The sequence below is a fragment of the Ranitomeya imitator genome, chromosome 8 (genome assembly GCF_032444005.1).
Source record: "Ranitomeya imitator isolate aRanImi1 chromosome 8, aRanImi1.pri, whole genome shotgun sequence".
Classification (NCBI taxonomy): domain Eukaryota; kingdom Metazoa; phylum Chordata; class Amphibia; order Anura; family Dendrobatidae; genus Ranitomeya; species Ranitomeya imitator.
In genome coordinates, this window is record NC_091289.1 from 17,110,070 (window position 1) to 17,133,840 (window position 23,771).

At 46.4% G+C, this 23,771-nt stretch overlaps 2 protein-coding genes across 2 annotated transcripts; one reads left to right on the forward strand and one right to left on the reverse strand.

Annotated features, from left to right (window-relative positions):
- Positions 1 to 1,912: 1,912 nt before the first annotated feature.
- On the reverse strand, positions 1,913 to 20,219 carry LOC138647448 (probable peptidyl-tRNA hydrolase 2). Its single transcript, XM_069736452.1, has 7 exons — positions 20,128 to 20,219; positions 11,345 to 11,463; positions 10,999 to 11,076; positions 10,608 to 10,682; positions 9,146 to 9,243; positions 5,172 to 5,286; positions 1,913 to 5,098 (listed from the first exon to the last, which is right to left on the reverse strand). Exons 2-7 carry the CDS (start codon positions 11,456 to 11,458, stop codon positions 5,009 to 5,011), a joined length of 570 nt encoding a protein of 189 aa, XP_069592553.1. The 5' UTR covers positions 11,459 to 11,463; positions 20,128 to 20,219; the 3' UTR covers positions 1,913 to 5,008.
- Positions 17,874 to 19,829, forward strand: LOC138648081 (cylicin-2-like). The gene has a single exon (XM_069737585.1). The coding sequence runs from the start codon at positions 17,874 to 17,876 to the stop codon at positions 19,827 to 19,829; it is 1,956 nt and encodes a 651-aa protein (XP_069593686.1).
- Positions 20,220 to 23,771: the final 3,552 nt, after the last annotated feature.

The following is a 23,771-nucleotide window of genomic DNA, read 5'->3' on the forward strand; positions in this document are numbered from 1 at the left end:
TCTAAAAAGGACTTTTCACAGCTCAGTTGCAACTGAGCTGAATAATAATAATCTTTATTTTTATATAGTGCTAACATATTCCGCAGCGCTTTACAGTTTGCACACATTATCATCACTATCCCCGTTGGGGCTCACAATCTAAATTCCCTATCAGTATGTCTTTGGAATGTGGGAGGAAACCGGAGAACCCGGAGGAAACCCACGCAAACAGAGAGAACATACAAACTCTTTGCAGATGTTTCTCCTTGGTGGGGTTTGAACCCAGGACTCCAGTGCTGCAAGGCTGCTGTGCTATCCACTGCGCCACCGTGCTGTATGTATATATATATATTTCTTGCATCGGGCATTCATCCAATAAGGACTCCGGATACTCGCCCAATGCAGTGGGACAGGTAAGCAGCCCTCCTGGATGCTGCACAGGTAACACCGTCATTAGCCACATCACTGGCCCCTTGAGACATCACATTCAGATCTGCTACTTTCATATGAAACCAGTATTGCATGTTTCAATCCATTTGTAGTTACATAGAGCAAAGTTTCTTTGGAAATGCAGGAAGTGAGGGACAAGATAAGTTCAGATTTTCAGAGGGTGATGGGACTATAACATTGTGACGGAGTGGAAAAAGGAGTAACCGGTTGGGTTTCTACTGACTTTCAGTCCTTATACTTCCTTGTTGCAGTCTCCAGCAGGTGAGATGACTCCTGGGCAGAAAGTAGCACTAAATTCTTCTCAGACTGCAGCTTTACCTTCTGACTTTACCGCCTTAACAGGAAGGTGCAGGCTTCTCCGGCGGGAGAACCCTGCTAGGCTATGTTCACACGTTGCGTTTTTTTTTCTGCAGGCTAAAGCTGCCTTCGTGGCAGTAAAGAAGCTACTTAAAAAAAAACAAAGAAGTTTGCTGCGTTTTTATTGTCGCTTCTGCATGCTGATAAAGTTTAATTATCCCCCCACCAAAAAAAACAACCATGATGCAACTTCCATAGGTTTGTGCACCAAAACCTGATACCTGTATTTTTGCACTTGCTCAATGCTTTCTGTGGGTGAAAAAAGTGACATTCTACATTTTGCAAAAATGCAGCAGTTTTCCAATTTAGTCAGGAAAAAAACAATGTGTGCATGAGATTTCTGACATCTCATAGTTTTTGCTGGTACTGTAAAACGCAGCTTAAAATTTGCATAAAAAAGCAGCAATAATGCAATGTGTGAAAACAGCCTGGGGCAGTAATCTGCGGCCACATTTTTACTTAGACCGGGGTCACACGTACGAGTGCATTGTGAGAAACTCACGCAAGTCTCTCGCATCAATACCCGGTCCCGAGTATCGAGGCTAGAGACACGCGTGAGTTTCTCGCATTGCACTCGCAAGTGTGACCCCGGCCTTAAAAGGGACATTATTAAAAGGGGTATTCTCATCTGACCGAAAGCAAGGGCCTGCATTGATAGTTCAGAACCCACAATGCGGATGATCTGTCATATATATTTTTTTTGTGTAAATGCTGCTGTTTTCCTGAATTCGGCGATGTTTTCCTTTTGTTCCTGCTCCTCTCCTATTCTGAGATATGGCCCCTTCTATAAATCTGGTCTCTGTGGACAAGTAGGTGTTGTCCTACTGAAACTGAGGACTACACCCACTTGGCTAACAAAACTTATCTTGTGTACAGGGCAGAAGGGACCATATATTAACAAGGAAGAGGAGCAAGAGCAAAAGGAAAACATCTCCGGATTTAGAACAACGGCAAATTACACCAGGTAAGAAAAAAAATTACATATCTAATGCAAGTGACGCATCTTCTTGACCTGCTGTACTTTTTTTGTACAACGGGGAAGCTTTTAAAGGGGAGTTTTCGCAGCCATTTCTGGAAATAGAAAGACTAATGAGATAAAAGTCTATTGACTCAAAATGACAAAAGATGAATTTACAAAATTTATTTTAATTGATCTTATGGTGAATGGATGACGATGTTTCATTTGAGCATCACGTACATTAAGGCCAGTGTGTTATAGCCGGACTACTAACCTATACATGTTCCCCAATCTGCAGATGTCAGGACCATACATCACGGTAGGAGCTTATCTATAGGTCATAAATTTAAAAACCCTTTATTTTTAATACTTAGTTTAGATGAACACCACTAGATCTGAATACAACCTGTGTATACAGAGCCGTATACAGCTATATATACAGTCTGAAAATCCCCCTAGTAGCTGCTAAGAGTCTTACATGTAAGGATATGTTCCTTCCTTTCCTGCTCTTAAAACAAAAAACTACATTGAAAAAAAATTCCTTATGTTTAGGCTTTCAAAGACACAGAGCGTTTAATTGAAGTGACGTCTATTCCTCTGGCATTTTCCTCTACGTACAACATAAGTCAATGGGAAGGCTAAAAAGTTGCCTGGGAATCTTTTGGAGTGCATTGTCAGTGTTTTCCTTCATTGTTTAATGGATTAAAAAGAAATAAAATCTGCTGAAATAAGAACAAAAAATGAGGACAAAAGAGGCTTTAGGTTTACAAGACTACAGAGAATGAGTGTTACCCGAAGTGTGAAAAAGACTTGGGTATACTAATAGACCACAGACTGCACTTGGGTATACTAATAGACCACAGACTGCACATGAGTCAACAGTGTGATGCAGCAGCAAAAAAAAAAAAAGCAAACACAGTTCTAGGATGTAGCAAGAGAAGCATAGAATCAAGATCACGTGAGGTAATTATCCCCCTCTACTCCGCCTTGGTCAGGTCACATCTAGAATTCTGTGTCCAGTTCTGGGAACCACATTTTATAAAAAAGACATTGAAAAACTGGAGCAAGTTCAGAGAAGAGCGACCAAGACTGTGAGCAGACTGCAAAGTATGTCCTATGAGGAACAGTTAAAGGATCTGGGAATGTTTAGCTTCCAAAAAATGAAGGCTAAGAGGAGACTTAATAGCTGTCATCCAATATCTAAAGGGCTGTCACAATGTGGAGGGATCATCGTTATTCTCATTTGCACACGGAGACATGAGAGAGAAGCAAGTGAATGAAACTGAAAGGGAGAAGATACAGACTAGATAAACTTTTTGACAGTGAGGGTGGTCAATGAGTGGAACAGGCGGCCATGAGAGGTGGCGAGTTCTCCCTCAATGGAAGTCTTCAAACAGAGGCCATACAGACATCTGTCTGAGATGGTTTAGTGAATCCTGCATTGAGCAGGGGGTTGGACAAGATGACCTTGGAGGTCCCTTCTAGGATTCTATTTGACCGCCAAGAAAAAGATTCAGTGAGAACAGAGTCTAAGTTTCCGCGGAAGAGACCAGATTGAGCGCACTGACCAGTTATTCAGCCAAAACATTTAACCTCCTTCCTCATCCTGTAGGTCTCCATTTTGCCTCCAAATTAAAATGTTTTTTTTTTTTTCTCATTTTATTGTAACGAGGGAAAAAAAAAATCATGCTTGATGTGATTAAAAAAATGCTAAAGTCTGGTGATTGTATGTAGTCTGCAGCGGTAACGTCACGTTGGCAGTGCTGCAGTATATAACAGCTCGGCAGCTCATGCTGGCTACATGGTGCGGCACTTGCTGTGATGCCACTGCTATACAGTCAGCTGCGAAGTCGCTGAATCCAAGGAGGTAGAATACCGACCGATTGTGCTACTGAAAAGGGAAAACCCTTTTAACTCTGTCCCACTGCTGCCTGGACACCGCACGATCTCTGAAGTATCCTGTGGTGTCTGGAGAGCAGTAAATCCTTCATGTTCTGTACAGCGCTCGGTGAACCCGCCAAGGATCGGATTTGCTTTCCAGCACATCTCAAAGATGATCAATCGGATCGTGAACCGGGAAACTTGGGGACAAGAAATCACTTGCTCTTTGTCATGCCATCCACATGATGCCATGACAAGGTTTTCCAGCAGAACATTGCACCATCACCAGCCTCCGCCGCCTCGTCTTCTTCCACTGATGTGACTTGGTACCGTCTCTTCCCCGCATAAGTGATGAACACGCACCGGACAACCACATGAAGGAAGATAAAGTCATCCAGCAGATCCATCTCCCATTGCTCCATGGTCTCAGCCCTTTCTAACATGACACCCCGGTTTGCACCATTTGGAAGATACTAAGCACTGGGCAGCAGGATCGCCCCATGAGACCCCCGTTGTTTCAGAGTTTCTTAGCTCAGTAGTCCATACATCACAAGGATTATCGATAGTCTTCACTCCACCAGTGAGTGGTCCTAATGTTATGGCTCATGAATCAGAGACATGGATGCAATGACAGATGAGAGGGATGTTCACCTCCACCACGTGCCGTTCAGCATAATTCTACAGTAATATTTAATATATCAGTGACGTCTATTCACATTATATCGCCTCTAAGATGTGACATGTAATACTGTATCAATACAAGAACACTGTGGCCACGTCGTAGAACATGTTCGGGCCAAGGCCTCTCACGATGCAATTACAAAAGCTAAATGTCACTTCCACGGCACGACAATTATTACTGATCCCTAAATGATCACTCGGTTACTTAGGGGCACTATGAAAGAGGGATCCACTCGCCTCCATGTTCCTTTATGTCAGAGGCACAGGGGAAACGTGCTTAACTCATCCACGGCAGCAGGGCAATTCAATCCAATCTAGTGTTTCCAGCCATTTCAGTGATGGAAACGGTTTGGGATCAGTGGGTTTGCGTGCAAGAAAAGTCGTTTCGGTCGTCATACAGTGAATGGAGATATAGATCACGAGACTGCGTGGTAGCACATGTACACAGGTGGGGCAGGATCCTGGCGCTGATTGATGCCAGCAGCTCTAGGTACCTACTTCTATCACCACCATAGTTTGCATTATGTAATAAGACTCTGCGTCTCTTTCCTCGTTGATTGGCGATGGCTCTGGAGCACGATTCATACTCATGTCGTGTTCTGGATTCTTCTCCCTCTCCGGAGGACACGTCCGGGCTGTCTCATCAGTTGTCCCTCCATAGTCTCCAGCTAGATGCCCTCTCCTCTACCCGCCTTGCTCTCCTCAGTTCAGCAGTTTCAGCTTTCCCGTCACTTTATTCACCATTTCTTCTTCACCCATGATGGCGAGGACAGTATGTGACCCAGCTGCAATCTGAAGACAGGACAGGACGTCAGATGTCTTGCAGTACAGGCCTTACTGAAGACTAAGAAGCTGAATGTCTTACCTGGGTCCTGCCGGCATCCTGCACTAGATATGAGGGAATGTCCATGCTTAATGCCAAGGCTTGTAACTCCATGAGGTGAGCAGTGCTGGAACCTTGGAGGACGACCTTCTTAGCTCTGTAGCGACAAAAGGGCAAAAATAAGGAACAAAGCAAAGAGGGAAGGTGTATTTACAGCGCAGCCACTGATACATTACTGATCCTGAGTTACCTCCTGTATTATACCCCAGAGCTGCACTCACTATTCTGCTGGTGCAGTCACTGTGTACATACATTACATTACTGATCCTGAGTTACCTCCTGTATTATACTCCAGAGCTGCACTCACTATTCTGCTGGTGCAGTCACTGTGTATATACATTACATTACTGATCCTGAGTTACATCCTGTATTATCCTCCAGAGCTGCACTCACTATTCTGCTGGTGCAGTCACTGTGTAGATACATTACTGATCCTGAGTTACCATCTGTATTATACTCCAGAGCTGCACTCACTATTCTGCTGGTGCAGTCACTGTGTACATACATTACTGATCCTGAGTTACATCCTGTATTATACCCTAGAGCTTCACTCACTATTCTGCTGGTGCAGTCACTGTGTAGATACATTACTGATCCGGAGTTACCATCTGCATTATACCCCAGAGCTGCACTCACTATTCTGCTGGTGCAGTCACTGTGTACATACATTACATTACTGACCCTGAGTTACATCCTGTATTATACTTCACAGCTGCCCTCACTATTCTGCTGGTGCAGTCACTGTGTACATACATTACATTACTGATCCTGAGTTACCTCCTGTATTATACTCCAGAGCTGCACTCACTATTCTGCTGGTGCAGTCACTGTGTATATACATTACATTACTGATCCTGAGTTACATCCTGTATTATCCTCCAGAGCTGCACTCACTATTCTGCTGGTGCAGTCACTGTGTACATACATTACTGATCCTGAGTTATATCCTGTATTATACTCCAGAGCTGCACTCACTATTCTTCTGGTGCAGTCACTGTGTACATACATTACATTACTGATCCTGAGTTACCATCTGTATTATACTCCAGAGCTGCACTCACTATTCTGCTGGTGCAGTCACTGTGTACATACATTACTGATCCTGAGTTACCATCTGTATTATACTCCAGAGCTGCACTCACTATTCTGCTGGTGCAGTCACTGTGTAGATACATTACATTACTGATCCTGAGTTACCATCTGTATTATACTCCAGAGCTGCACTCACTATTCTGCTGGTGCAGTCACTGTGTAGATACATTACTGATCCGGAGTTACCATCTGTATTATACCCCAGAGCTGCACTCACTATTCTGCTGGTGCAGTCACTGTGTACATACATTACTGATCCTGAGTTACCATCTGTATTATACTCCAGAGCTGCACTCACTATTCTGCTGGTGCAGTCACTGTGTAGATACATTACATTACTGATCCGGAGTTACCATCTGTATTATACCCCAGAGCTGCACTCACTATTCTGCTGGTGCAGTCACTGTGTACATACATTACATTACTGATCCTGAGTTACATCCTGTATTATACTCCAGAGCTGCACTCACTATTCTGCTGGTGCAGTCACTGTGTAGATACATTACATTACTGATCCTGAGTTACCATCTGTATTATACTCCAGAGCTGCACTCACTATTCTGCTGGTGCAGTCACTGTGTAGATACATTACATTACTGATCCGGAGTTACCATCTGTATTATACCCCAGAGCTGCACTTACTATTCTGCTGGTGCAGTCACTGTGTAGATACATTACATTACTGATCCTGAGTTACCATCTGTATTATACTCCAGAGCTGCACTCACTATTCTGCTGGTGCAGTCACTGTGTACATACATTACATTACTGATCCGGAGTTACCATCTGTATTATATCCCAGAGCTGCACTCACTATTCTGCTGGTGCAGTCACTGTGTACATACATTACTGATCCTGAGTTACATCCTGTATTATCCTCCAGAGCTGCACTCACTATTCTGCTGGTGCAGTCACTGTGTAGATACATTACATTACTGATCCTGAGTTACATCCTGTATTATCCTCCAGAGCTGCACTCACTATTCTGCTGGTGCAGTCACTATGTACATACATTACTGATCCTGAGTTACATCCTGTATTATACTCCAGAGCTGCACTCACTATTCTGCTGGTGCAGTCACTGTGTACATACATTACATTACTGATCCTGAGTTACATCCTGTATTATACTCCAGAGCTGCACTCACTATTCTGCTGGTGCAGTCACTGTGTACATACATTACATTACTGATCCTGAGTTACAGCCTGTATTATACTCCAGAGCTGCACTCACTATTCTGCTGGTGCAGTCACTGTGTACATACATTACTGATCCTGAGTTACATCCTGTATTATACTCCAGAGCTGCACTCACTATTCTGCTGGTGCAGTAACATAGTAACATAGTTAGTAAGGCCGAAAAAAGACATTTGTCCATCCAGTTCAGCCTATATTCCATCATAATAAATCCCCAGATCTACGTCCTTCTACAGAACCTAATAATTGTATGATACAATATTGTTCTGCTCCAGGAAGACATCCAGGCCTCTCTTGAACCCCTCGACTGAGTTCGCCATCACCACCTCCTCAGGCAAGCAATTCCAGATTCTCACTGCCCTAACAGTAAAGAATCCTCTTCTATGTTGGTGGAAAAACCTTCTCTCCTCCAGACGCAAAGAATGCCCCCTTGTGCCCGTCACCTTCCTTGGTATAAACAGATCCTCAGCGAGATATTTGTATTGTCCCCTTATATACTTATACATGGTTATTAGATCGCCCCTCAGTCGTCTTTTTTCTAGACTAAATAATCCTAATTTCGCTAATCTATCTGGGTATTGTAGTTCTCCCATCCCCTTTATTAATTTTGTTGCCCTCCTTTGTACTCTCTCTAGTTCCATTATATCCTTCCTGAGCACCGGTGCCCAAAACTGGACACAGTACTCCATGTGCGGTCTAACTAGGGATTTGTACAGAGGCAGTATAATGCTCTCATCATGTGTATCCAGACCTCTTTTAATGCACCCCATGATCCTGTTTGCCTTGGCAGCTGCTGCCTGGCACTGGCTGCTCCAGGTAAGTTTATCATTAACTAGGATCCCCAAGTCCTTCTCCCTGTCAGATTTACCCAGTGGTTTCCCGTTCAGTGTGTAATGGTGATATTGATTCCCTCTTCCCATGTGTATAACCTTACATTTATCATTGTATGTATAACTGTGTACATACATTACATTACCGATCCTGAGTTACATCCTGTATTATACTTCACAGCTGCCCTCACTATTCTGCTGGTGCAGTCACTGTGTAGATACATTACATTACTGATCCGGAGTTACCATCTGTATTATACCCCAGAGCTGCACTCACTATTCTGCTGGTGCAGTCACTGTGTACATACATTACCGATCCTGAGTTACATCCTGTATTATACCCCAGAGCTGCACTCACTATTCTGCTGGTGCAGTCACTGTGTACATACATTACATTACTGATCCTGAGTTACCTCCTGTATTATACTCCAGAGCTGCACTCACTATTCTGCTGTTAGTTCTGGATTGAGGCCACCTTGGTTCTCCTGTGAAGCCAGGCCTCAGGCTAGAACTACATACAAACCAGACCCCTATAACTATATCCCTCTTCTGCCAGGAGCACACCGGCTTGGCATCATAGGAGGATAAGATTTACACTACATACTCTGACGCCTGTATTGCAGTATATAGTAGAAGCTATTGAAGGATCACAATTTCAGATCCTGTAAGTAAATTTAAAAAAAAAAATGTTTTTATTTTAATGGGTTGATTAAAAAAAACAAAACAAACAGGGCTCTCGGAAGGGGGAGGGGTGAGAAAGACCAAAGGGACAAGATTAACACCCCTATAATGACATCCCTCTCGAGCCACAAAAAGATAATTCCCGTCCAGACTCACCCGTATTCTTCCCATTTTTCCACCATCTCCTTGGTCTTGGAGTCCTTTAACATGAGCTGATATAAGCCGACGGCTCCGTGTCCCACCTGTGCGGCAATCTGAGGAGAGCGGGCCGGGCCCGGATTAATGGCTTTGGTGCTACCAGACCTAACACATGCTGTATACACGTCACCTGGGAGCCGCTCAGGCATCTCTGCACCCGGCAAGGTCGTAGATGTATCCATGAAGGTTACATGGAGATGCCCCCGGGGCTAAATCTACATCACCGCATGCATTATGCGAGAGTGAAGGTCTTATAAGGAGCAAAAAAGTCTCCGTTATGGCCTCCATAAAGGGAATGGAGCCACAGGTGCTAAAAGAGCGTCCCAGTCTGTTTGTCAAATGTGTGCACAGATTCTACTTGTGTGATGCAGCAACACTAAATAGCCTATGTTCCTGAAGTGAGAAACATATAGGCATACATTAAATTTATGGAATAAAATAACTAAAACTTGTCATGTGCATATGTATTCACCCTGAAGGAGCTACAGATCAGAGACTGGAGTATCTGTGCATATGACCACAATAAGCCTCCATACACTCCATAGAGGCGGCCTTTAAGGAATAATGGGTAGAAAAAAGCCTTTACTTACAATTTTTGGGTCTAAGGCTTGTTTTGAGTTTGCCAAAAGACGTGGAAGACTCCCTAAATGTATGGAGGAAGATGCTGTGGTCAGATGAGACCAAAATTGAACTTTTTGGCTACCAAGGTATAAGGTATGTCTGGCGCCGAACCAAGATAGCTCATCACTTTAAGAACACCATCCCCACAGTGTAACGTAGTGGTGGCAGCATCATGCTGTCAGGGACATAGAAAACGATCTGAGTTGAGGGGAAGATGGATGGTGTGAAATACAGGGATATTCTTGAGCAAACCCTGTTTCATTCTGTCAGTGACCTGAGACACTGGGACAGAGGTTCACCTTTAAACAAGAAAGGTGTGAATGTATTGGAGTGGCCTAGTAAAAAATTGCTGTTAACCAGAGGAAACCATCCTATGTGAAGCAGCTGCAGCAGTTTTGTCTTGAGGAATGGGCAAAAATCCCCATGACAAGATGTGGAAAGCTCACAGAGACTTATGCAAAGGGACTTGCAGCTGTAACTGCAGCAAAAGGAGGCTCCACAAAGTACTGACTTTAAGGGCGTGAATAGTTATGCACACTGAAGTTTTCAGTTATTTTGTCCTATTTGTTGTTTGCTTCACAATAAAAAGAAAACCAGCAGTTCACAGTTGTAGGCATGATCTTCACATGAACTGATGAAAGGCCTCCAAAAAAACACCAGGTTGTGAGGTAGCAAAAAACAAAATGTCAAAGGTCTGTATATGTGTGTCTGTATACTTTTGCAAGCCACTATAAATATACCAGATGGGAATATCCCTTTAAGGAATATTACCGTCTCTTTTGGGGTAATGAATTCTTACCTTCCCTACTCCCATAGAGAGATCCGTGTTCACCACAAACACCATCTTGAAGTAAGTGTCGTCATCATCCGAGTCCTAAACAATCGGAGGAGGATGATAATATAATGAGATATATATTGGGAAAAAAAAAACAAAGCCCTGCGCGTTCAGTGACAGCGACTACTGAGGGTTTATTTTGGCTCAGACACAGCGCCACATGCATCTGTGGCTACGTCTGGTACTGCAGATCAGCCTTAATCTTGAGAATAAGGAGCAAGGAAGTGCCCCTGTTTCCAGACTTCATTCTGCTGGTTGGCGCGGCTCAGACCCCCGGAGACTCCCACCATCAATCACAAAGCTATGAATGTTAAAGCCGTAGAAAATCCCTTTAACTCATTCAGAGGCCACTTACCGGATTCTGGTTTTCTAAGCTGTCAAAGTAAAATATTGCAGCTTCCTCGGCCGAAATATTCCCAGTCAGAATAAGCGCCTATAAGACCAGAGGAAAAAAAAAATATGATCAGGGTCCAGTCTGCGAAGTTGGGTGACTCCCAATATGGCAGGTCGAGCTTTTCCAGAGCCCTAAAACGTAAATGTACCCAGTGATACGGAGACTCTGCTCCCAAGTCAGTGCGTACCCAGGAAAGCGGAACGCTAACTTCTACGGGGATATTCATACTGTGAATAAGGACATGTGAATAATGTAAAGCCCCATGGTGCCCCCCATTACAGCTCCACCTTATATTCTCGCTCTTTACCTTCTTGGCCTCGTCTTCAGGAATAGCCAGGTCCTTCAGCTGCTGTAAATACTGAGCGTTCACCTCCGCACCTTCCTGGGCTCCGTCAGACGCTTCCTGCTCACAGGTCTCCATTATACCTAAAGGAAAGACGCCTTCATTTATTTCCAACTCATTCTCATAAAAGGACGATGAAAGTCAGATCATGGCGGCAAGGTCACATCCCGCAATCACTATTATTAGTGTAAAAAGAGCTTGGAGAATTTGTGCTTTTTTACCCAGAGGCGACGCTGCTGTGCTGCACCCTGCATTCTGGATTGGGGCAAGTAAAAACCCATGATGCCCCCTGGTGGCGATTTAGTGCATGTGTAGTTGACTAGTGAGCCGATTGTTCTCACCGTCGCTGGTGAACATTGTGGTAGTAGTGCGGGAAGAAAAATATCTATTTACTGATATCAGTATATACAAAGATAAAATACAATTTTATGGACGTTATATAGATGATTTGTTCTTAACCCCTTCCCGACCCATGACGCCACGTAGGCGTCATGAAAGTCGGTGCCATTCCGACCCATGACGCCTATGCGGCGTCATGGAAAGATCGCGTCCCTGCAGATCGGGTGAAAGGGTTAACTCCCATTTCACCCGATCTGCAGGGACAGGGGGAGTGGTAGTTTAGCCCAGGGGGGGTGGCTTCACCCCCTCGTGGCTACGATCGCTCTGATTGGCTGTTGAAAGTGAAACTGCCAATCAGAGCGATTTGTAATATTTCACCCATTATAACGGGTGAAATATTACAATCCAGCCATGGCCGATGCTGAAATATCATCGGCCATGGCTGGAAATACTAGTGTGCCCCCACCCCACCCCTCCGATCGCCCCCCCACCCCCCCGATCTGGCCGGTACACTGCTCCGGCTCCCCTCCGTCCAGTGCTCCGCTCCCCCCCGTGCTCGTGTCCGCTCCCCCCGTGCTCCAATCACCCCCCCGTGCTCCAATCACCCCCCCTGCACTCCGATCCACCCCCCCCCGTGCTCCGTTCCACCCCCCGTGCTCCATTCCAGCCCCCCCGTGCTCCGTTCCACGCCCCCCGCGCTCCGTTCCACCCCTCCCGCGCTCCGATTCCCCCCCCCGTGCTCCGATCCCCCCCCCCGTGGTCCCCCCCCACCCTATCATACTTACCGATCCAGCCGTGGTCCCGTCCGTCTTCTCCCGGGCGCCGCCATCTTCCAAAATGGCGGGCGCATGCGCAGTGCGCCCGCCGAATCTGCCGGCCGGCAGATTCGTTCCAAAGTGCATTTTGATCACTGAGATATAATCTATCTCAGTGATCAAAATAAAAAAAATAATAAATGACCCCCCCCCTCTGTCACCCCCATAGGTAGGGACAATAAAAAAATAAAGAATTTTTTTTTTTTCCACTAATGTTAGAATAGGGTTAGGGTTAGGGGTAGGGTTAGGGTTAGGGGTAGGGTTAGGGTTAAGGTTAGGGCTAGGGGTAGGGGTAGGGTTAGGGTTAGGGGTAGGGTTAGGGGTAGGGTTAGGGTTAGGGTTAGGGGTAGGGTTAGGGGTAGGGTTAAGGTTAGGGGTAGGGTTAGGGCTAGGGTTAGGGCTAGGGTTAGGGTTAGGAATGTGCACACGTATTCTGGTCCTCTGCGGATTTTTCCGCTGCGGATAAACCGCTGCGGATTTATGGCGGATTTACCGCTTTTTTTCTGCGCATTTCACTGCGGTTTTACAATTGCGATTTTCTATTGGAGCAGTTGTAAAACCGCTGCGGAATCCGCACAAAGAAGTGACATGCTGCGGAATGTAAACCGCTGCGTTTCCGTGCAGTTTTTCCGCAGCATGTGTACAGCGATTTTTGTTTCCCATAGGTTTACATTGAACTGTAAACTCATGGGAAACTGCTGCGGATCCGCAGCGTTTTCCGCAGCGTGTGCACATACCTTTAGAATTAGGCTATGTGCACACGGTGCGGATTTGGCTGCGGATTCGCAGCAGTGTTCCATCAGGTTTACAGTACCATGTAAACATATGAAAAATCAAATCCGCTGTGCCCATGGTGCGGAAAATACCGCGCGGGAACGCTGCGTTGTATTTTCCGCAGCATGTCAATTCTTTGTGCGGATTCCGCAGCGTTTTACACCTGTTCCTCAATAGGAATCCGCAGGTGAAATCCGCACAAAAAACACTGGAAATCCGCGGAAAATCCGCAGGTAAAACGCAGTGCCTTTTACCCGCAGATTTTTCAAAAATGGTGCGGAAATATCTCACACGAATCCGCAACGTGGGCACATAGCCTTAGGGTTAGGGTTGGAATTAGGGTTGTGATTAGGGTTAGGGGTGTGTTGGGGTTAGTGTTGTGGTTAGGGGTGTGTTGGGGTTAGGGTTGTGATTAGGGTTATGGCTACAGTTGGGATTAGGGTTAGGGGTGTGTTGGGGTTAGTGTTGGAGTTAGAATTGAGGGGTTACCACTGTTTAGGCACATCAGGGGTCTCCAAACGCAACATGGCGCCACCATTGATTCCAGCCAATCTCGTATTCAAAAAGTCAAATGGTGCTCCCTCACTTCCGAGCCCTGACGTGTGCCCAAACAGTGGTTTACCCCCACATATGGGGTACCAGCATACTCAGGACAAACTGCGCAACAATTACTGGGGTCCAATTTCTCCTGTTACCCTTGTGAATCTAAAAAAATGCTTGCTAAAACATAATTTTTGAGGAAAGAAAAATGATTTTTTATTTTCACGGCTCTGCGTTGTAAACGTCTGTGAAGCACTTGGGGGTTCAAAGTGCTCACCACATATCTAGATAAGTTCCTTGGGGGGTCTAGTTTCTAAAATGGGGTCACTTGTGGGGGGTCTCTACTGTTTAGGCACACCAGGGGCTCTGCAAACGCAACGTGACACCCGGAGACCATTCCATCAAAGTCTGCATTTCAAAAGTCACTACTTCCCTTCTGAGCCCCGACGTGTGCCCAAACAGTGGTTTACCCCCACATATGGGGTATCAGCGTACTCAGGAGAAACTGCACAACAACTTTTGGGGTCCAATTTCTCCTGTAACCCTTGGGAAAATAAAAAATTCTGGGCTAAATAATTATTTTTGAGGAAAGAAAACGTATTTATTATTTTCACGGCTCTGCATTATAAACTTCTATGAAGCACTTGGGGGTTCAAAGTGCTCACCACACATCTAGATAAGTTCCTTTCAGGGTCTAGTTTCCAAAATGGGGTCACTTGTGGGGGGTTTCTACTGTTTAGGCACATCAGGGGCTCTGCAAACGCAACGTGACGCCCGCAGAGCATTCCATCAAAGTCTGCATTTCAAAACGTCACTACTTCAATTCCAAGCCCCGGCATGTGCCCAAACAGTAGTTTACCCCCACATATGGGGTATCACCGTACTCAGGAGAAACTGGACAACAAATATTGGGGTCAAATTTCTCCTGTTACCCTTGGGAAAATTAAAAAATTCTGGGCTAAATAATTATTTTTGAGGAAAGAAAACGTATTTATTATTTTCACGGCTCTGCATTATAAACTTCTATGAAGCACTTGGGGGTTCAAAGTGCTCACCACACATCTAGATAAGTTCCTTTGGGGGTCTAGTTTCCAAAATGGGGTCACTTGTGGGGGGTTTCTACTGTTAAGCCACATCAGGGGCTCTGCAAACGCAACGTGACGCCCACAGAGCATTCCATCAAAGTCTGCATTTCAAAACGTCACTACTTCACTTCCGAGCCCCGGCATGTGCCCAAACAGTGATTTACCCCCACATATGGGGTATCAGCGTACTCAGGAGAAACTGGACAACAACTTTTGGGGTCAAATTTCTCCTGTTACCCTTGGGAAAATAAAAAATTGCAGGCTAAAAGATCATTTTTGAGAAAATAATTTTTTTTTTTATTTTCATGGCTCTGCGTTATAAACTTCTGTGAAGCACTTGGGGGTTCAAAGTCCTCACCACACATCTAGATTAGTTCCTTTGGGGGTCTAGTTTCCAAAATGGTGTCATTTCTGGGGGATCTCCAATGTTTAAGCACACAGGGGCTCTCCAAACGTGACATGGTGTCCGCTAATGATTGGAGCTAATTTTCCATTTAAAAAGCCAAATGGCGTGCCATCCCTTCCGAGCCCTGCCGTGCGCCCAAACAGTGGTTTACCCCCACATATGGGGTATCAGCGTACTCAGGACAAACTGGACAACAATATTTGGGGTCCAATTTCTCCCATTATCCTTGGCAAAATAGGAAATTCCAGGCTAAAAAATCATTTTTGAGGAAAGAAAAATTATTTTTTATTTTCATGGCTCTGCGTTATAAACTTCTGTGAAGCACCTGGGGGTTTAAAGTGCTCAATATGCATCTAGATAAGTTCCTTGGGGGGTCTAGTTTCCAAAATGGGGTCACTTGTGGGGGAGCTCCAATGTTTAGGCACACAGGGGGCTCTCCAAACGCGACATGGTGTCCGCTAACAATTGGAGCTAATTTTCCATTCAAAAAGTCAAATGGCGCGCCTTCCCTTCCGAGCCCTGCCGTGTGCCCAAACAGTGGTTTACCCCCACATATGAGGTATCGGCGTACTCGGGAGAAATTGCCCAACAAATTTTATGATCCATTTTATCCTACTGCCCATGTGAAAATGAAAAAATTGAGGCGAAAATAATTTTTTTGTGAAAAAAAAGTACTTTTTCATTTTTACAGATCAATTTGTGAAGCACCTGAGGGTTTAAAGTGCTCACTAGGCATCTAAATAAGTTCCCTGGGGGGTCTAGTTTCCAAAATGGGGTCACTTGTGGGGGAGCGCCAATGTTTAGGCACACAGGAGCTATCCAAACGCGACATGGTGTCCGCTAACGATGGAAATAATTTTTCATTCAAAAAGTCAAATGGCGCTCCTTCCCTTCCGAGCCTTACCATGTGCCCAAACAGTGGTTTACCCCCACATGTGAGGTATTGGTGTACTCAGGAGAAATTGCCCAACACATTTTAGGATCCATTTTATCCTGTTGCCCATGTGAAAATGAAAAAATTGAGGCTAAAAGAATTTTTTTGTGAAAAACAAGTACTTTTTCATTTTTACGGATCAATTTGTGAAGCACCTGGGGGTTCAAAGTGCTCACTATGCATCTAGATAAGTTCCTTGGGGCGTCTAGTTTCCAAAATGGGGTCACTTGTGGGGGAGCTCCAATTTTTAGGCACACGGGGGCTCTCCAAACGTGACATGGTGTCCGCTAAAGAGTGGAGCCAATTTTTGATTCAAAAAGTCAAATGGCGCTCCTTCCCTTCCAAGCCCTGCCGTGCGCCCAAACAGTGGTTTACCCCCACATATGAGGTATCAGCGTACTCAGGACAAATTGGACAACAACTTTCGTGGTTCAGTTTCTCCTTTTACCATTGGGAAAATAAAAAAATTGTTGCTAAAAGATAATTTTTGTGACTAAAAAGTTAAATGTTCATTTTTTCCTTCCATGTTGCTTCTGCTGCTGTGAAGCACCTGAAGGGTTAATAAACTTCTTGAATGTGGTTTTGAGTACCTTGAGGGGTGCAGTTTTTAGAATGGTGTCACTTTTGGGTATTTTCAGCCATATAGACCCCTCAAACTGACTTCAAATGTGAGGTGGTCCCTAAAAAAAATGGTTTTGTAAATTTCGTTGTAAAAATGACAAATCGCTGGTCAAATTTTAACCCTTATAACTTCCTAACAAAAAAAAATTTTGTTTCCAAAATTGTGCTGATGTAAAGTAAACATGTGGGAAATGTTATTTATTAACTATTTTGTGTCACATATCTCTCTGGTTTAACAGAATAAAAATTCAAAATGTGAAAATTGCGAAATTTTCAAAATTTTCGCCAAATTTCCGTGTTTATCACAAATAAATGCAGAATTTATTGACCTAAATTTACCACTAACATGAAGCCCAATATGTCACGAAAAAACAATCTCAGAACCGCTAGGATCCGTTGAAGCGTTCCTGAGTTATTACCTCATAAAGGGACACTGGTCAGAATTGCAAAAAACGGCAAGGTCTTTAAGGTCAAAATAGGCTGGGTCTTGAAGGGGTTAATATGGAAAGGAATTTATAAGGAGGCGGATCATTTTATCAAACATCAACAAAAATGAGTTTAACGTAAACTTTACATACAAAGTCACAAAAGAACGAATAATCTATTTAGATATCACAATAAGAGGAGAAACCTGTGCGGCACAAATAAAGATCAACCCGGACAGAAAGCCCAGATGGTAATTCATCTCATGTCACTGCTCACATGTAATAAATGATATCCCTGAGAACGAACAAGAATGAAAAGGAAATGTTCAACACGACGAGATGATGCTAGAGAATCATTATGGACAGACTGAGGCAAAGAGGTTATTGTCACCGCTCCTAGGGGAAAGCAGAGTCCGTGGTGGATAATAGAGAGAAGAAACGCTGAGAAAAAATATTGTTCACTTGGGGCAGCCAACAAAAAGAGCAGAGATGGGGCAGCCGACGTAAGTGGGAGCAGCCGAAATATGAAGTAGCGGCCGACGCAAGGGGCGGACATGGGGCAGCCGACGCAAGAAGGAGCAGCCGACGCAAGGTGTCGGAGACGGGGCAGCCGACGCAAGAAGGAGCAGCCGACGCAAGAAGGAGCAGCCGACGCAAGGTGTCGGAGACGGGGCAGCCGACGCAAGAAGGAGCAGCCGACGCAAGGAGCAGCCGACGCAAGGTGTCGGAGACGGGGCAGCCGACGCAAGAAGGAGCAGCCGACGCAAGAAGGAGCAGCCGACGCAAGGTGTCGGAGACGGGGCAGCCGACGCAAGAAGGAGCAGCCGACGCAAGAAGGAGCAGCCGACGCAAGGTGTCGGAGACGGGGCAGCCGACGCAAGAAGGAGCAGCCGACGCAAGAAGGAGCAGCCGACGCAAGGTGTCGGAGACGGGGCAGCCGACGCAAGAAGGAGCAGCCGACGCAAGAAGGAGCAGCCGACGCAAGGTGTCGGAGACGGGGCAGCCGACGCAAGAAGGAGCAGCCGACGCAAGGTGTCGGAGACGGGGCAGCCGACGCAAGAAGGAGCAGCCGACGCAAGAAGGAGCAGCCGACGCAAGGTGTCGGAGACGGGGCAGCCGACGCAAGAAGGAGCAGCCGACGCAAGGTGTCGGAGACGGGGCAGCCGACGCAAGAAGGAGCAGCCGACGCAAGGTGTCGGAGACGGGGCAGCCGACGCAAGAAGGAGCAGCCGACGCAAGGTGTCGGAGACGGGGCAGCCGACGCAAGAAGGAGCAGCCGACGCAAGGTGTCGGAGACGGGGCAGCCGACGCAAGAAGGAGCAGCCGACGCAAGAAGGAGCAGCCGACGCAAGGTGTTGGAGACGGGGCAGCCGACGCAAGAAGGAGCAGCCGACGCAAGAAGGAGCAGCCGACGCAAGAAGGAGCAGCCGACGCAAGGTGTCGGAGACGGGGCAGCCGACGCAAGAAGGAGCAGCCGACGCAAGAAGGAGCAGCCGACGCAAGGTGTCGGAGACGGGGCAGCCGACGCAAGAAGGAGCAGCCGACGCAAGAAGGAGCAGCCGACGCAAGGTGTCGGAGACGGGGCAGCCGACGCAAGAAGGAGCAGCCGACGCAAGAAGGAGCAGCCGACGCAAGAAGGAGCAGCCGACGCAAGAAGGAGCAGCCGACGCAAAAAGGAGCAGCCGACGCAAGAAGGAGCAGCCGACGCAAGAAGGAGCAGCCGACGCAAGGTGTCGGAGACGGGGCAGCCGACGCAAGAAGGAGCAGCCGACGCAAGAAGGAGCAGCCGACGCAAGGTGTCGGAGACGGGGCAGCCGACGCAAGAAGGAGCAGCCGACGCAAGAAGGAGCAGCCGACGCAAGAAGGAGCAGCCGACGCAAGAAGGAGCAGCCGACGCAAAAAGGAGCAGCCGACGCAAAAAGGAGCAGCCGACGCAAGAAGGAGCAGCCGACGCAAGAAGGAGCAGCCGACGCAAGAAGGAGCAGCCGACGCAAGAAGGAGCAGCCGACGCAAGAAGGAGCAGCCGACGCAAGGTGTCGGAGACGGGGCAGCCGACGCAAGAAGGAGCAGCCGACGCAAGAAGGAGCAGCCGACGCAAGGTGTCGGAGACGGGGCAGCCGACGCAAGAAGGAGCAGCCGACGCAAGAAGGAGCAGCCGACGCAAGGTGTCGGAGACGGGGCAGCCGACGCAAGAAGGAGCAGCCGACGCAAGAAGGAGCAGCCGACGCAAGAAGGAGCAGCCGACGCAAGGTGTCGGAGACGGGGCAGCCGACGCAAGAAGGAGCAGCCGACGCAAGAAGGAGCAGCCGACGCAAGAAGGAGCAGCCGACGCAAGAAGGAGCAGCCGACGCAAGGTGTCGGAGACGGGGCAGCCGACGCAAGGGGCAGAGATGGGGCAGCTGACGGAAGAAGGAGCAGCCGTTGCAAAGAGAAAAGATGGAGCAGCCGTCGCAAGGAGGGACAACACATTGCAAATTGCAATACAAAAATCACAGGCGCAGGTCTTTTAGGGGTGAAACCCCCCTCACCATCCCCTGAAGGCCCAAAAACAGAAATGGCAATGGCGGGAAAGGGGTAATGGGTCCGTCCTATCTGATTGACCGTTCAGAAAAGTGGTGGAGAAAAGGCTGGTTGTCAAGTGACTGTCCACAGAACTAAGGGCTCAGCATGAACCCCCCGTTACCATGGAAACCGTACAATTGAAAGGTTACACCCTGTTATGAATGGACCCTGCACATACAGACCCGGCGGCCACAGCTCAGCCCACACACACTGGCATCACGCGTCCCCTGAGCGCCAGGTTCTCACCTCCAGCCGAAAACAAGCGCCCCCTCAGTCCCAGAAGACTCCTGCAGCCGCCGCCGGTGCCCACTCCTCCTCCTCACTCAGCAACACCATGTGACCGGAAACGCTAAAGGAAGCTGATGAGCATAGAGTTGTTTCCGCCTAATGAACGCGCGCCATCTTGTGGCCGGTGGTGAGTGTGACACCTCGAAGGAGTGCAGTGTAAATCTACTAGTGGCCACAAGAGGGCAGAGTATTATTATTATTATTAGCAATACTAATCATTCAAATAATATTCATAATATATAATGTATATAATTTAAATAACACTAATAATCCTGTGATATGTGTAATATGAGAAGGTTCCCAATTGATAAAAAGCATAAAATGTGATTTCAAAGATGGAGTCAATGGTACATAAGTCCAGCCCAATGCCTTCATCACAGCGGCTGCCAGATCAGTCACCACGTCTGAATGACCAATCACGATATGGCGTGTTTACATAAAAAAGCCGGACTGGTTGTTATTGGAGGGACAAACATTTGTGTTTTTACATCGCTATGCGCGTAGATATGTAGCCGCCAGGTTACGTGTAGTGCGGCGCCCTGTGTTGGCCACGTCCGTATTATTACATCAGGTGGATTTGTGCTGGAGCCAAGTGTCAGGTTAATAGACTTTTTCTGCTTGGCCGTGTTCAGACGTAGCTGCTTTTCATGGATGAATCCGGTGCCCATTATAGTCTACTGGATGGTTGCTCGATTCTAACGCATCGGGTATTCTAGAATATGTATGTAGTTTATTTATAAAGATTTCAGAATAATGCAATTTATACACAGGATTCGGCCGGCCGGGCGCGACCAATTAGCGAATCGTGGTTCAAATCCCATGGCAATTCGTGGCCGGACTGTGCCTGTCGCTGACTGTTCGCGGCCGGCCAGGCGCAACCAATCAGTGAAGCCAGGGTCGGCTCCAGGTTTTTGAGGGCCCCGGGCGAAAGAGTCTCAGAGCCCATGTAGCATATAACACAGCCCATGTAGTATATGGCACAGCCACATAGTATATAGCACAGCCACGTAGTATATAACACAGCCCACGTAGTATATAACACAGCCCACGCAGTATATAACACAGCCCACATAGTATATAGCACAACCACGTAGTATATAACACAGCCACATAATATATATCACAGCCCACATAGTATATAACACAGCCCACGTAGTTTATAGCACAGCCCATGTAGTATATAGCACAGCCCACGCAGTATCTAACACAGCCACATAGTATATAGCACAGCCACGTAGTATATTGCACAGCCACGTAGTATATAGCACAGCAACGTAGTATATAACACAGCCACATAGTATATAACACAGTCACATAATATATAACACAGCCCACACAGTATATAACACAGCCCACATAGTATATAGCACAGCCCACGCAGTATATAACACAGCCCACTTAGTATATAACACAGCCACGTAGTATATAACACAGCCACGTAGTATATAGCACAGCCACGTAGTATATTGCACAGCCACGTAGTATATAGCACAGCGACGTAGTATATTACACAGCCACGTAGTATATAACACAGCCACGTAGTATATAGCACAGCCCACGCAGTATATAATACAGCCCACGTAGCATATAACACAGCCACGTAGTATATAGCACAGCCACGTAGTATATTGCACAGCCACATATTAAATAGCACAGCCCACGCAGTATATAACACAGCCCACATAGCATATAACACAGCCACGTAGTATAAAGCACAGCCACGTAGTATATTGCACATCCACATAGTATATAGCACAGCGATGTAGTATATTGCACAGCCACGCAGTATCTCCCCGCTCCAATCTGTCCTGAATGCTGCAGCCAGGATCATATTCCTCACCAACCGTTACACCGATGCCTCTACCTTGTGCCAGTCATTACACTGGTTACCCATCCATTCAAGAATCCAGTACAAAACTACTACCCACATCCACAAAGCACTCCATGGCTCAGCACCACCCTACATCTCCCCTCTGGGCTCAGTCTACCACCCTACCCGTGCCCTCCGCTCCACTAATTACCTCAGGTTAGCATCCTCAATAATCAGAACCTCCCACTCCCGTCTCCAAGACTTTACACGTGCTGCGCCGATTCTTTGGAATGCACTACCTAGGTTAATACGATTAATGCCCAATCCCCACAGTTTTAAGCGTGCCCTAAAAACTCATTTGTTCAGATTGGCCTACCACCTCAACGCATTAACCTAACTATCCCTGTGTGGCCCATTCAAAAAAAATAAATAAATAATAATCGGCTTGGTTCCTCGCATCATGTTCTCATTCACTTTATGCAGTTAATAGCCCTCTGTGTCTGTACTGTTACATACTTAGGTTGATAACTGGTTCATGCAGCTTTACATGAACACCTGAGCCTTACACTATGGCCGGTCCGAATAACTAAAGCAATTGTTACCATCCACCTCTCGTGTCTCCCCTTTTCCTCATAGTTTGTAAGCTTGCGAGCAGCAGGGCCCTCATTCCTCCTGGTATCTGGTTTGAACTGTGATTTCTGTTATGCTGTAATGTCTACTGTCTGTACAAGTCCCCTCTGTAATTTGTAAAGCGCTGCGGAATATGTTGGCGATATATAAATAAAATCATTATTATTATAGCACAGCCACGCAGTATATAGCACAGCCACATAGTATATTGCACAGCCACGTAGTATATAGCACAGCGACATAGTATATTACACAGCCACGCAGTATATAGCACAGCCACGTAGTATATAACACAGCCACATAGTATATAACACAGCCACTTAGTATATAACACAGCCACGTAGTATATAGCACAGCAAAGTAGTATATAGCACAGCCACGTAGTGTATAACACAGCCACGCAGTATATTGCACAGCCCACGCAGTATGTAACACAGCCCACGTAGTATATAACACAGCCACATAGTATATTGCACAGCCGCTTAGTATATAGCACAGCCCACGCAGTATGTAACACAGCCCACGTAGTATATAACACAGCCACATAGTATATTGCACAGCCGCTTAGTATATAGCACAGCCCATGCAGTATATAACACAGCCCACACAGTATATAACACAGCCCACGCAGTATATAACACAGCTCACGTGGTATATAACACAGCCATGTAGTATATTGCACAGCCACGTAGTATATTGCACAGCCACGTAGTATATAGCACAGCCCACGCAGTATATAACACAGCCCACATAGTATATAACACAGCCACGTAGTATATAGCACAGCCACGTAGTATATTGCGCAGCCACGTAGTATATAGCACAGAGACACAGTATATAACACAGCCACGCAGTATATAACACAGCCACATAGTATATAACACAGCCACGTAGTATATAGCAGTGTGGGCACCATATCCCTGTTAAAAAAAAAAGAATTAAATTAAAAAATAGTTATATACTCACCTTCCGGCGGCTCCCGGATCCAGCCCAGGTTTTTCCCGCTCCTCGCGACGTTCCGTTCCCAGTAATGCCTTGTGGCAATAACCCGTGATGATGTAGCAGTCTCGTGAGACCGCTACGTCATCTGATCTGGGGTCATTGCTGCAATGCATTCTTGGGACCGGAGCGTCAGGAGGAGCGGGAAAGGCTGCCGGAAGGT

Bases quoted from the DNA above. Each gene is read 5' to 3' on its own strand.
- LOC138647448 (XM_069736452.1), bottom strand. From the start codon at position 11,458: ATGGAGACCTGTGAGCAGGAAGCGTCTGACGGAGCCCAGGAAGGTGCG. The intron at 10,683-10,998 runs GTAAGTGGCCTC...CCGATTGTTTAG, and splicing joins GCTTAGAAAACCAGAATCCG to GACTCGGATGATGACGACAC. The intron at 5,287-9,145 runs GTGAGTCTGGAC...TTGTCGCTACAG, and splicing joins GAAAAATGGGAAGAATACGG to AGCTAAGAAGGTCGTCCTCC.
- LOC138648081 (XM_069737585.1), top strand. From the start codon at position 17,874: ATGGGGCAGCCGACGCAAGAAGGAGCAGCCGACGCAAGGTGTCGGAGA.